The sequence below is a fragment of the Schistocerca nitens genome, chromosome 8, assembly GCF_023898315.1.
Source record: "Schistocerca nitens isolate TAMUIC-IGC-003100 chromosome 8, iqSchNite1.1, whole genome shotgun sequence".
In the NCBI taxonomy this organism is placed as follows: Eukaryota; Metazoa; Arthropoda; class Insecta; order Orthoptera; family Acrididae; genus Schistocerca; species Schistocerca nitens.
Genome location: NC_064621.1, coordinates 620,536,932 through 620,552,134, shown reverse-complemented (window position 1 = coordinate 620,552,134; position 15,203 = coordinate 620,536,932). Strand labels below are relative to the sequence as shown.

Genomic DNA, 15,203 nt, shown 5'->3' with positions numbered 1-15,203 from the left:
CCAAGGGTCGGGACCGTTCGGCGGATAGTTACGTTATTTAAGGAAACTGGAAGTGTTCAGCCACATGTGAAACGTCAACCACAACCTGCAACAAATGATGATGCCCAAGTAGGTGTTTTCGCTGCTGTCGCGGCTAATCCGTACATCAGTAGCAGACAAATTGCGCGAGAATCGGGAATCTCAAAAACGTTGGTGTTGAGAATGCTACATCAACATCGATTGCACCCGTACCGTTTTTCTATGCACCAGGAATTGCATGGCGACGACTTTGAACGTCGTGTACAGTTCTGTCACTGGACACAAGAGAAATTACGGGACGATGAGAGATTTTTTCCACGAGTTCTATTTAGCATCGAAGCGTCATTCACCAACAGCGGCAACCTAAACCGGCATAATAGGCACTATTGGGCAACGGACAATCCACGATGGTAGCGACAAGTGGAACATCAGATACCTTGGCGGGTTAATGTATGGTGCAACATTATGGGAGGAAGGATAATTGGCCCCCAATTTTATCGATGGCAATCTAAATGGTGCAATGTATGCTGATTTCCTACGTAATGTTCTACCTATGTTACTACAAGATGTTTCACTGCATGACAGAATGGCGATGTACTTCCAACAAGATGGATGTCCGGCACATAGCTCGCGTGCGGTTGAAGCGCTATTGAATAGCATATTTCATGACAGGTGGATTGGTCGTCGAAGCACCATACCATGGCCGGCACGTTCACCGGATCTGACGTCCACGGATTTCTTTCTGTGGGGGAAGTTGAAGGATATTTGCTATCGTGATCCACCGACAACGCCTGACATCATGCGTCACCGCATTGTCAATGCATGTGCGAACATTAGGGAAGGCGAACTACTCGCTGTTGAGACGAATGTCGTTACACGTATTGCCAAATGCATTGAGGTAGACGGACATTATTTTGAGCATTTATTGCATTAATGTGGTATTTACAGGTAATCACTCTGTAACAGCATGCGTTCTCAGAAATGATAAGTTCACAAAGGTACATGCATCACATTGGAACAACGGAAATAAAATGTTGAAACCTACCTACGTTCTGTATTTTAATTTAAGAAACCTGCCTGTTACCAACTGTTCTTCTAAAATTGTGAGCCATATGTTTGTGACTATTACAGCGTCATCTATCGGAAAACGAAAAAAGTGGTCCAACTAAAACACTCATATTTCTTTACGTACTACACGAATATGTAATAAAGATGGGGGTTCCTATTTTAAAAAATGCAGTTGATATCCGTTTGACCTATGGCAGCGCCATCTAGCAGGCCAACCATGGCGCCGTCTGGTTTCCCCCTTCAAGCTAGGCAAGTTTCGTTCTTTATAGTTTTTTCGTTTGACGCTTATTTCGTGAGATATTTGGCCCGGTCACGATCAATGGACCACCCTGTATACTGATACGCGCTACTTGCTGCAGCCACTCAGTGGAACGATCTGTTAGATATACTCACCAACACAACGCCGCTGGCCTTCCCCGTACGGGATGTAGACGCCCGGGTGTCGTCCCGCGCTGTTCTCCGGGCTCCAGCGCTCTGGGATGAACTGCAGCGGCTCCGGGAAGTGTCGACGGTCCCTCAGGAGCGAGAAGAGCGGCGCCACGACGCGGGTGCCCGCCTCCACCACGATGCTGGAGCCTCCAGGGCCGCTGAGGCGGTGTGTCTGCGTGCACTCTTCCACGAACGCACCGCCCACCACCGGGTACAGCCGCAGCGTCTCTGCCCAAAACACCTGCCGTAAGCTCCCCTGTTTCCTCACAAGTCTGACGAGAAGCTAATGCTGTTTTGTAAAGAGGCCCATGCCCTACTACCTTACAGACTCAACTTGTACTACACTGAAGCACTAAAGTAACTGGTACAGGCGAGCGTATACAACTATAGAGACACGTACAGGGTGGCCAGAAAAGGACTCCCTGATTTCAGAATTAAATATCTCGAAAACAAATATCGATAGAGGAATGCAGTAAACGGTATGTTTATTGTGAAAACTGTAAGAAGTTTATACAGCAGTTTGAAATAATAGTTACAAAAGCTGCTAACAGATGGCGCTGTAATCGCCATACGTAATGCCTAGTATAAATAGTGATCCGAAGCCCAGAGCGATCAGTTCCACTATTGAAACGTGAAAGGAGGTTAGCGTACCGAAGGAAGAGATTAAAACCATGTACTCCATTGAACAACGCGTTCTTCTGGTGCTAGAGTACCACAGGTTAGAAGAGAGTCCTACGGCAACAAGGCGAAGTTTTCAAGCAGGATTTAATGTTCCAAAAGGACCCGATGCGAAAACCATTCGTACGCTCTTCGCAAAATTTCATCGAACAGGCAGCGTAACTGATGATCTAGTGGGGCACGTTGGCCGCAACCAAACCGCAGTTACGCCTGAAAATATCGCAACAGTTTCTGGAATTATTCAGCGAAATCCAATGTCCGTAGAATTGCTTCTGAGACTGGTTTTAAGCGTTCCTGCACGCAGAAAATACTGAGAAAGAGCCTACACATGTTTCGATTCAAACTTCAAACGCTCCAGGCCATAACCGTACGAACTGTGCAACAAAGGGTTGCCTTTGCTAATCAGATGCTCACAGTGATTGATAGTGAAGGATTTGATGTTGACTGTATCTGGTTTACAGATGAAGCACACTTCCACCTGAATGGATACGTGAATAAGTAGAACTGGCGATTTTGGGGTTCCGAAAAGCCATATTGGTGTGAAGCGAAACCCCTGTATTCTCCTAAAGTTACTGTGTGGGCTGCAGTATGCAGCAGAGGCATTATTGACCCTTTTTTCATTCGAGAAACGGTCACTGGTGCACGTTACGTTGCAATTTTGGAACAATTTGTCGCCACACAGCAATCGCTAGAGGATCGACCAGGTACTGAATGGTTTATGCAAGATGGAGCCCGACCACATCGGACCGAACAAGTGTTTCGCTTTCTTGCGGAATATTTCGGGAATCGAGTCATTGCTTTGGAATATCCCAAATTTACTGTTGCAGGCATGAATTGGCCTCCATATTCGCCGGATTTGACTCCCTGTGACTTTTTTTGTGCGGCACAGTGAAAGACATGGTCTACCCGAAGCATCCCGCCACGCTGGACGAGCTTGAATCGGCGATCTCTGTGGCATGTGAATCCATTTCGGTTGAGACACTACGAAATGTGATGGCGAATTTCATTCTTCGTTTGCGCCACCTCTGTAGTGCCAATGGTGAACATTTTGAAAACATTGTGACGTGATTGTTTGCAAAGATTGTTTTCATACGATTATTTCACTTATGTATGCTGATATGAGCTGTACAGCGTACAGCGCCATCTGTTAGCAGCTTTTGTAACTATTATTTCAAACTGCTGTATAAACTTCTTACAGCTTTCACAATAAACATACCGTTTACTGCATTCCTCCATCGATCTTTGTTTTCGAGATATTTAATTTTGAAATCAGGGAGCCCTTTTCTGGACACCCTGTAAATAGGCACAATACGGCGCCTCTAGAGGACAACAACTGTCTGGCGCCGTTGTTAGATCGATTACGCTGCTACAATGGCAGGTAATCAAGAGTTAAGTTAGTTTGAAGGTGGTGTTATAGTCGGTGCACGAACGATGGGACACAGCATCTCAGAGGTAGGGATGAAGTGGGGATTTTCCCGTACGACCACTTCAAGAGTGTACCGTGAATATCAGGAATCGCGTGAAACATCAAATCTCTGACATAGCTGCGGCCGGAAAAAGATGCTGCAAGAACGGGATCAACAACGACAGAAGAGAATCGTTTAACCTGAGAGAAGTGCAGCCCTTTCGCAGATGTCAACGCTGGGCCATCAACAAGTGTCAGCGTGCTAATCTTTCAAAGAAACATAATCGATATTGGCTGTCGGAGCCGGAGGCCCACTCATGTACCCTTTATGACTAGTGTGGGCCCTCAACATGGACATTTCATGACTGGAAACATGTCGCCTGGTAGGATGAGTCTCGTGTCAAATTCTATCGAGCGGATGGACGTGTAAGTGTATGGAGACATCCTCATGGATTCATGGACCCTGCATGTCAGCAGGGGACTGCTCAAGCTGGTCAAGGCTGTGTAATGGTGTGTAGCGTGTGCAGTTGGAGTGAAATGGGAAACCTGACACGTTTATATACGACTCTGCCGAGTGACACATACGTAAATATCCTGTTTGATCGCTTGCATCCATTCATGTCAATTGTGCATTCCGACGGACTTGCGCAATTGCAGCAGGGTAGTTCGATACCCCACAGGTCCAGAATTGCTACAGATATAGGTAAATAGGCAGAATACGGTGACTGTATAAGACAACAGCTGTCTGGTGCAGTTGTTAGATCGGTTACTGCTGCTACAATGGCAGCTTATCAAGAGTTAAGTGAGTTTGAACGTGGTGTTATAGTCGGCGCACATACGATGGGATATAACGTTTCCGAGGAAGTGAAGAAGTGGGTACTTTCCCGCACGATTTCACGAGTGTACCGTAAATATCAGGAATCCGGTAAAGCATCAAATCTCCGACAACGCTGATGCCGGAAAAGGATCTTGGAAGAACGTGACCAAAGACGACTGAATAGACTCGTTCAACGTGACAGAAGTGCAACCCTTCCACAAATAGATGCAGATTTCATTGCTGGGACATCAACAAGTGTCAGCGTGCGAAATATTCAAGGAAACTTCATCGATATGGGCCTTCAGAGCCGAAGACCCATCCGTGTACCCTTGATGGCCGTACGACACAAAGCCTTACGTCTCGCCTGGGCTCGTTAACATCGACATAGGACTGTTGATGACTGGGAACATGTGGCCTGGTCTGGAAAGTCTCGTTTCAAATTGTATCGAGCGAATTGACGTGTACGGGTACGGAGACAACCTCATGAATACAAGCTGTGGAGGCTCTGTAATGGTGTGGGGCGTGTGTACTTGGAATGGTATGTGACTCCTGTCCTGGTACGATTCTAACTGGTGACACGTACGTAAGCATCCATTCATGTGCACTGTGCATTCCCACGGATTTGAACAATTCCAGCAGCACAACGCAAAGCCCACACGTCAATAATTGGTACAGAGTTGCTCCAGGAAGTCTCTCCTGAGTTTGAACGCTTCCGCTGGCCACCAAACTCCCTAGACATTACCATTATTGAGCATAATTGAGATGACTTTTAACGTGCTGTTCAGAAGAGATCTCCGCCGCCCCCCCCCCCCCCCCACCCTCCTTGTAGTCCAGGGCTTAACAACGGGCCGGTTTTGAGCGCGAGTACTCGCGTCTGCTCAGGCACGTGCTCGCGAGCAGGTGCAAGGTGGTGGAGTAAGGAGCGAGGGGAGGGAGGGGAAATGCGCGCGCACGTTTGAATAGGGACGCAGCTTGCCTATTGAAAACGCGCCGACTGTGTAACGTTTAAAGTACTACGATCAGCTCTGTCACTTCGCTGGTTAAGAATCATGTCAAGTCGCCGTTGTGTAACCCCAACCATGCTTTCGCAGTTGGGAGGAATTGTATCTGTTTACAGAAAAAGATGGTGTTTGCAAAATGTTTAGTATGTCACAAAACGCTGAATTCTTTTAGGAAATTTAATTTGCAGAGACATTATATGTCGTACCACGCGAAAGACTACGGAAGTGGAAAATGTGATGGACCAGATCGTGCACAGGAAGTTATTAAACTTAAAAGAAAGCTATCCGAAGAAGATCTGGACGACGAAGAATAATCAACTGTGGCAGCTCTCAGAGTGAGTTACAAAATTGCTTTGCTTTTAGCAAAATCCCTGCGCCCCTTCACTGATGGCGATTTAATAAATGAATGTTTGGTAGTTTCAGCGGAACATTTGTGTCCATCTCAAGTTGAACAGTTTCGGATTGTGCCATTATCTAACATGACCATTATGCGTCGCATACAGGACATGGCAGACAACGTCCAGAGCCAGATTGCAAATATCTGTAAAGATTTTATGGCTTATTCTCTAGCTCTGGACGAAAGTGTTGATATCACTGGAACAGCGCAGCTTGCCATATTTATTAGAGGTGTTAAAGAGATCTTCAGGTGAGGGAGGAGCTCCTCGATGTAGTAGCCATGAAGAACACTACATCTGGAGGTGATATTTTAAGTAGTATTGAAGAAAGTGTGGAAAATATAGGATTGTCGTGGAATTCTTTAGTTTCTGTGTCTACAGACGGTGCACCAGCGATGACACGGAAAAAAAATCAGGTTTCGTTGGGCTGTTGAAGGAGAAAATGCAAAAACTGACCGTGCCGAATGAAATATGGGGCGTTTACTGTGTGATCCACCTGGAAAACTTATGTGCAAAGAGTATCACTCTAAAAAATGTGATGAGTGTTGTTGTTCGTACAACCAATTATAGCCGGCCGGAGTGGCCGAGCGGTTCTAGGCGCTACAGTCCGGAACCGCGCGACAGCTACGGTCGCAGATTCGAATCCTGCCGCGGGCATGGATGTGTGTGATGTCCTTAGGTCAGTTAGGTTTAAGTAGTTCTAAGTTCTAGGGGACTGATGACCTCAGATGTTGAGTCCCATAGTGCTCAGAGCCATTTGAACCATTTTTGAACACAGGCAATTTAAAGGCTTTCTTGAGGATGTAGAAAGTCAGTGTGGTAGCCTGCCTTATTACAGCGAGGTCCGCTGGCTTAGTCGTGGCGAATTATTAAATCGATTTTTTTGCCTATTAGATGAGATAAATATGTTCATGGAAATAAATAACATGTGTGTTCCTGAATTGAAAGAGCCTTCATGGAAATGTGATCCCGCATTCTTAGCTGATTTAAGTAGCCATCTGAATGCTTTGAACATTTCACTACAAGGTAAAGATCTGCTAATTACTCATTTCATACATCGAGTACGAGCTTTTAAAATGAAATTGACACTTTGGGTGAGTCAGCTGGAAACAAGAAATCTAGCTCATTTTCCTAAATTATCATCCATGCAAGATGTTCACAAAGACTGTGAACGTTATTCACATAGTTTAGGTGCCCTTAAGGAAGAATTTGATCAACGCTTTCAAGATCTGACAGCACTAGACAGTGATCTGTTTGATCTGTTCTCCTCTCCATATTCAGCTAATATTGAAGAGATTAGTCCTGAGCTGCAACTAGAAGTTATTGACCTGCAGTGTGACAGAGAATACAGAGACAAATTTCAGAACAAGAAAAAAATTTTGGAATTCTACAGACACTTCCCTCAGGATAGATTTCCTCGTTTGCACAAACTGGTGGCTACAATAAAATCAATGTTCGGTTCCACGTATGTTTGTGAACAACTGTTCTCTGCAATGAAATGTAACAAGACGCGCCTGAGAAACGCATTGTCTGATCGAAATTTAAACTGCACGCTGCGCCTACGTTGCACAAGAACAATTACTCCGAACATAGACGCAATTATAAAGGCCAATAAGTACAAGATAACCGAGAATCCCACACTTAAGTGACACCTTTTATTGTGTAATAGTTCACAAATTAATACGAATGTAGAGGCATACCCTAAGCTAATAAAATTGTGTGGCACGTGTACATTCTCCTTTATTTGTTTCATTTGTCGCAGTAATAATTCGTGAGTGATATCCCTGCAGGTGGCCGCGGATTTACATTGACTGCCGGCCGCGGTGGTCTCGCGGTTCTAGGCGCGCAGTCCGGAACCGTGCGACTGCTACGGTCGCAGGTTCGAATCCTGCCTCGGGCATGGATGTGTGTGATGTCCTTAGGTTAGTTAGGTTTAAGTAGTTCTAAGTTCTAGGGGACTGATAACCACAGCAGTTGAGTCCCATAGTGCTCAGAGCCATTTTATTTACATTGACTGGCGGCAGCTGTTGTGTGCACCACGTGACTCTCCCCACTCTCCGCTCTGGTCCGGTAGTGGGGGTAGCGTGCTCGCGCTGCTCGGTGCTCGCGCCTTGCTGCTCACAGCTTGCTCCGCGAGCACGTATGTTGTGAAGCCCTGTTTTAGTCTTTCGGATTTATGTACAGGCTTGGATTATTCATGGGGTCAGTTCCCTCCAGCACTACTACAGACACTATTCGAGTCCATACTACGTCGTGTTCCGGCACTTCCGCGTGCTCACGGGGGCCCTAGCAACATTAGGCAGGTTGAACAGTTTCTTTCACTCGTCAGTGTACGCTGAAACAGCGGACGACAAAAAATTATTTCTCTAATTTATTTGTTTATTTTTTTACTTAACCTGATGTGATTCTGGCTCTCTCTTACATCAGCGCGGGCAACGGTCTTGCCTCAGTGGATACACCGGTTCACCGTGAGATCAGCGAAATTCAGCGCTGTCGGGCGTGGTCGGCACTTGGATGGGTGACCATCCAAGCCGCCATGCGCTGTTGCCATTTTTCGGGGTGCACTCAGCCTCGTGGTGCCAATTGAGGAGCTACTCGACCGAATAGTAGCGGCTTCGGTCAAGAATACATATCATAACGACCTGGAGAGCGGTGTGCTGACCCCGCGCCCCTCCTATCCGCATCCTCCACTGAGGATGACACGGCGGTCGGATGGTCCCGGTGGGCCACTTGTGGTCTTAAGACGGAGTGCTTACATCAGGGCAACATTCACACATATAATATTAAACTAAACTCTGCCCTGACAGGCCATGAAGGCCCAAAGGCTGCTGTGTCATTCTCAGTCCACAGGCGTAACTGGACGCAGATAATGAGGGGCATGTGGTCAGCACACAGCTCTCCTAGCCGTTGTCAGTTTTCGTGACCAGTGTCGCTATTCCCCATTCAAGTAGTTCGTTTGCCTCACAAAGACTGAGTGCACCCCACTTGCCAACAAAGCTCGGATGACCGGATGGTCACCCATCCAGTTATTAGCCCAGGCCGACGGCACTTAACTTCGGTAATCTGACGGGAACCCGTGTCACCATTGCGGCAGGACCGTTGGCATGATTCACACATACAGTATCTTTTATGTATCATACAGAGTGGTTCAAAAGGATGAGAAACTTTGGAACGTGTTGTGGCTACGCTGCGAAGTAAGTAGCGCCGAATTACAGATAGAATCCTGCTCTCACTGTATTGCCATTTGATAAACAGTAAATATGGAGCAATAGAATGATGATAAGCGTACCTTTGCGGTAAAAGCCCATTATAAGATAGTGTCGGGACTGAATTGGGACGTCATTTCACCATTGGACGTAATGATCGTGTTCTCTCAGCGGAAGCAATCACCTAGGCCCGTAATTTTGAAACAACGGGTTCTGCTGTGAAGAAGCATTTTGAAGTGAGACTCCGTATTGCTCGTATGGTAGACACTATCAAGGCTGTGCGAACTGCTTTCATAAGAAAGTGTAGAGTGCTACGTTTGACTTCACGCAGGGTCTCTACAATAGAATCGTTCGAATGTTCAACGAATACTGAAAGCGGGTTTAAAGTCTCATCCGTAAGAGTTGCAGATCGTTCGGTAACTTTAAGCGAACGATCTCCTGATGAGTAGATAATATGCTGAACGCGTGTTAACATAAACGCACGACAACAGTAGTTTCATTAACAACCTGTGCAAGTCGGATGAGGTTCACTTCCTCCTCAGTGGCTTTGTCAACAGACTGAATTTAGGCTGTTGGTCTCAGCAAAATCCACATCAGGCCCACGAGCGTCCACTGCACTGCCCCTTGTCACTGAACGGCGTTATAAGCCCCTACATTTTTCAAGATGATGATGGCCGCCCGTCCACTGTAACGACTGTTCTGTATGTTGCCATCATGGAAAGTTTTGTAGCGGCCTAACTGCCACATTTTTCCTGTCAACAGTTGGTTTCAACATGGAGGAACGACGTATTCGCCATGGATATCGACGGGTGTTGTGCGACCATTGTTTAGTAACTGTGTCATTTCAAGGCATGGTGACACATCATGGCCCCCAAGATCGCCTGACATGACAGAGTGTGATTTTTTTCTTATTGACCTACCTCGATAGCGCGGTTTACCGTGCCCGACCTGCTACCACCGAATAACTTAGAACAACAATACGAGAGGAAATCTCCAGGACTCCTATCGAAATATTAGGCTGGGTCTAGCATAACGTTCCTATCAGGCGGCAGGAATGGGTGCGGCGTGGGGGAGGTCATCTGTCCAATGAGATGTTCGAGAAATAAGAATGCTTCTGATATTCAGTAATGACATATTCCGTACTGATACGTGGTACTTACTGGAATGAAGGTAAACGTGGTATGGAGGACCCATCAATATAACTTTCTTTTCACTCAACCTGTTTATTTAACAATATATAAACTGTGTTTTACAGATAATCGATGCACTTAACCATGAAAGTTTCTTTAACAAAATGAACAAATCTGCCTAATTCTGTTAAGGTTAAACCTTAAGTTGAATGAGCTTTTAATCTTTGCAAAAGAGACCTGAAGTGCTGTATTGCAAAAGAGCAAACAATATGACAATGGTTACAAGACAGACGGCCCTGCAACCCGCCCGTTATCGGGCGAAACAGCGGTGTTTACTACCGCACTGGGCACAGTCTGTCTTATTAAATGCCCTTCCGCAACACATCAAAACTATATAAGCACCAATGATTACAAGGGTGATTCAGTTACTCAAAACTGATGGCTTAGCTTTTAATTTGAAAGCTGTATGTCTAAAGCTACGGGGTTGAGATGCGCACCGTTGTTTAAAGGTTAAACAGATCAGCAAACAATATGACATTGATAAGGCATACTTCAAAACAACCAACCTCTTAATGGTGCTACCAAGGTGCTACTGGATCCCAACCCGTCCCTTCTGACAACTTTATTTTGACTAAAGACCTGGTGACAGTTGGCTGTTAATATTTTCAAAGTGTTACTGACTGTGTGTTATTAAATCCGCTCTGAAGGAAAATGTTAAAACATCACTTGTGAACATTTGTTACAAAAGAACTCACCCGACGGAATCACAAGATCCATATAAAATAAACCAAAAACGACCAGATCTTTCAAACGCGGAAACGAACAGCTTAGTACAACAGGTTGTTCAGATTACAACTACTGACTGAGAAATGCAATTACAATCAAAGAATTGAACCGGCTAGCAACTAAATCTAACCACAATTCCCTCTTTTGTTTAACAGCAACCTGTGCCTTAGTACGACTATTCCGGCTGTATTTACGGCCAAGAGCCGATTAATTAGAATATTAATGGTCGGGTACAAACGAGAAAGGAAAGGCAATATAACAGCGGGACAAATTTCAAGCGACAACTAGTGTCTTAGTACAGGGTGTTTCAAAAATGACTGGTATATTTGAAACGGCAATAAAAACGAAACGAGCAGCGATAGAAATACACCGTTTGTTGCAATATGCTTGGGACAACAGTACATTTTCAGGCAGACAAACTTTCGAAATTACAGTAGTTACAATTTTCAACAACAGATGGCGCTGCGGTCTGGGAAACTCTATAGTACGATATTTTCCACATATCCACCATGCGTAGCAATAATATGGCGTAGTCTCTGAATGAAATTACCCGAAACCTTTGACAACGTGTCTGGCGGAATGGCTTCACATGCAGATGAGATGTACTGCTTCAGCTGTTCAATTGTTTCTGGATTCTGGCGGTACACCTGGTCTTTCAAGTGTCCCCACAGAAAGAAGTCACAGGGGTTCATGTCTGGCGAATAGGGAGGCCAATCCACGCCGCCTCCTGTATGTTTAGGATAGCCCAAAGCAATCACACGATCATCGAAATATTCATTCAGGAAATTAAAGACGTCGGCCGTGCGATGTGGCCGGGCACCATCTTGCATAAACCACGAGGTGTTCGCAGTGTCGTCTAAGGCAGTTTGTACCGCCACAAATTCACGAAGAATGTCCAGATAGCGTGATGCAGTAATCGTTTCGGATCTGAAAAATGGGCCAATGATTCCTTTGGAAGAAATGGCGGCCCAGACCAGTACTTTTTGAGGATGCAGGGACGATGGGACTGCAACATGGGGCTTTTCGGTTCCCCATATGCGCCAGTTCTGTTTATTGACGACGCCGTCCAGGTAAAAATAAGCTTCGTCAGTACACCAAATGCTGCCCACATGCATATCGCCGTCATCAATCATGTGCACTATATCGTTAGCGAATGTCTCTCGTGCAGCAATGGTAGCGGCGCTGAGGGGTTGCCGCGTTTGAATTTTGTATGGATAGAGGTGTAAACTCTGGCGCATGAGACGATACGTGGACGTTGGCGTCATTTGGACCGCAGCTGCAACACGGCGAACGGAAACCCGAGGCCGCTGTTGGATCACCTGCTGCACTAGCTGCGCGTTGCCCTCTGTGGTTGCCGTACGCGGTCGCCCTACCTTTCCAGCACGTTCATCCGTCACGTTCCCAGTCCGTTGAAATTTTTCAAACAGATCCTTTATTGTATCGCTTTTCGGTCCTTTGGTTACATTAAACCTCCGTTGAAAACTTCGTCTTGTTGCAACAACACTGTGTTCTGGGCGGTGGAATTCCAACACCAGAAAAATCCTCTGTTCTAAGGAATAAACCATGTTGTCTACAGCACACTTGCACGTTGTGAACAGCACACGCTTAGAGCAGAAAGACGACGTACAGAATGGCGCACCCACAGACTGCGTTGTCTTCTGTATCTTTCACATCACTTGCAGCGCCATCTGTTGTTGAAAATTGTAACTACTGTAATTTCGAAAGTTTGTCCGCCTGAAAATGTACTGTTGTCCCAAGCATATTGCAACAAACTGTGTATTTCTATCGCTGCTCGTTTAGTTTTTATTGCCGTTTCAGATATACCGGTCATTTTTGAAACACCCTGTACAATACTACTGCCTGTATTTACTACCAAAGAGCCGACCGAGTAAAACTCTGAGGGCTGGTACAAACTAGAAAATAATAAGGAGGGCAGGTAGACAATGAAATAAATCACCACGAGGATTACAGAATGTTATTCCCCTTTATCAGCAAGCAGTTCCGTAGATCCACGGTGCGTCCCAGCGGTTACCGAGTGGTGCCGATAAAAACCAGGTAGAAGAGGGCAGCCAGGCTGCGAGCGGTCGTCCGACACGAATGTCGACAACCATCCGACGCTGACACCGGTGGAGTACTCCGGTATCTTCACTCTGAGCAGGCCCTCCTTGCGCGGCTCGTGGCTTTGGTCGCTCGGACCTCGTGATCGCCTCTTGCCGCATCGCTACTGCCAATCCTCAAACTTCGTGCCTTCTTCTCGGGCCAGCAAACCCCGTATTTACATACATCAAAAAATAGTTTTGCATCACCTCGGTTCTGAGACTTCCGGAATCTGTACAGAAAATGGGAATAGAGATCAACATAAACATCAGTTCCGGCCTTCTTATTGCTAATGAAAACCACGCACTGCACGTTGTACCACCGTACGGCGACACATTCAGAGGTGGTGATCTAGATTGCTGTACATATCGGTACCTCTAATAACCAGTAGCAAGTCCTCTTGCATTGATCCAAGCCTGTGTCCGTCGTGGCATACTATCCACAAGTTCATCAAGGCACTGTTGGTCCAGATTGTCCCACTCCTCAACGTCGATTCGGCGTAGATCCGTCAGAGTGGTTGGTGGGTCACGTCGTCCGTAAACAGCCCTTTTCAATTTATCCTAGGCATTTTAGATAGGGTTCACATGCCACTCGAGTGGAGCGATATTGTTATCCTCAAGGATGGCATTCGCAAGATGTGCACGATTGGGCTCCAATTGTCGTCCATGAAGACGAATGCCTCGCCAGTACGATGCCGATATGATTGCACTATCGGTCGGAGAATGGTATTCACGTAACGCACAGTCGTTACGGCGCCTTTCATGACCACCAGCGACGTAGGTCGGCACAGCATAGTGCCACCCTAAAACATCAGGGAACCTCCACCCTGCTGCACTCGCTGGATAGTGTCTCTAAGGCGTTCAGCCTGACTGGGCTGCCTCCAAATACGTCTCTGACGATTGCCTGGTTGAAGGCATACGCGACACTCATCGGTGGAGAACTTGATGCCAATACTGAGCGGTCAATTCGGCATGTCGCTGGACCCATCTGTACCGCGTGCATGGTGTCGCGGTTGCAAAGATGAACCTCGCCATGGACGTCGGGAGTGCGCATCATGCAGCCTATTGCGCACAGCTTGAGTCTTAACACGACGTCCTGTGGCTGCAGCAAAAGTATTACTCAACATGGTGGCGTTGCTGTCAGGGTTCCTCCGAGACATAATCCGTAGGTAGCGGTCATCCACTGCCCTTGGGTGGCCTGAGCGAGTGTCTGTATCTCCTCCATGTCCGAACAACATCGCTTTGGTTCAATCCGAGACGCCTGGACACTTGCCTTGTCGAGAGCTCTCCGTGGTGAGTATCAATGTGGACGCGATCGAACCGCGTTATTCACCGTTTGGGCATGGTTGAACTTCAGACAACACGAGCCGTGTACCTCCTTCATGGTGGAATGTCTGGAACTGATCAGCTGTCGGACCCCCTCCGTCTAATAGGAGCTGCTCATGCGTAGTTGTTTACATCTTTGAGTAGGTTTAGTGACACCTCTGAACAGTCAAAGGGACTGTGTCTGTGATACAATATCCACAGTCAACGTCTATTTTCAGGAACTGGAATGATTTTTTGATGTGTGTATACACTCCTGGAAATGGAAAAAAGAACACATTGACACCGGTGTGTGAGACCCACCATACTTGCTCCGGACACTGCGAGAGGGCTGTACAAGCAATGATCACACGCACGGCACAGCGGACACACCAGGAACCGCGGTGTTGGCCGTCGAATGGCGCTAGCTGCGCAGCATTTGTGCACCGCCGCCGTCAGTGTCAGCCAGTTTGCCGTGGCATACGGAGCTCCATCGCAGTCTTTAACACTGGTAGCATGCCGCGACAGCGTGGACGTGAACCGTATGTGCAGTTGACGGACTTTGAGCGAGGGCGTATAGTGGGCATGCGGGAGGCCGGGTGGACGTACCGCCGAATTGCTCAACACGTGGGGCGTAAGGTCTCCACAGTACATCGATGTTGTCGCCAGTGGTCGGCGGAAGGTGCACGTGCCCGTCGACCTGGGACCGGACCGCAGCGACGCACAGATGCACGCCAAGACCGTAGGATCCTACGCAGTGCCGTAGGGGACCGCACCGCCACTTCCCAGCAAATTAGGGACACTGTTGCTCCTGGGGTATCGGCGAGGACCATTCGCAACCGTCTCCATGAAGCTGGGCTAAGGTCCCGCAC

The 15,203-nt window shown here is 47.0% G+C and overlaps 1 protein-coding gene across 1 annotated transcript in view; it reads right to left on the bottom strand.

Moving 5' to 3' along the window:
• Positions 1-15,203, bottom strand: part of LOC126198810 (probable cytochrome P450 6a13) — a 115,240-nt gene that overhangs the window by 14,022 nt on the left and 86,015 nt on the right. The window contains exon 5 of the mRNA XM_049935380.1: positions 1,480-1,743. Within this exon, the coding sequence (XP_049791337.1) occupies positions 1,480-1,743 (264 nt within the window). The remainder of the gene's footprint in view (positions 1-1,479; positions 1,744-15,203) is intronic.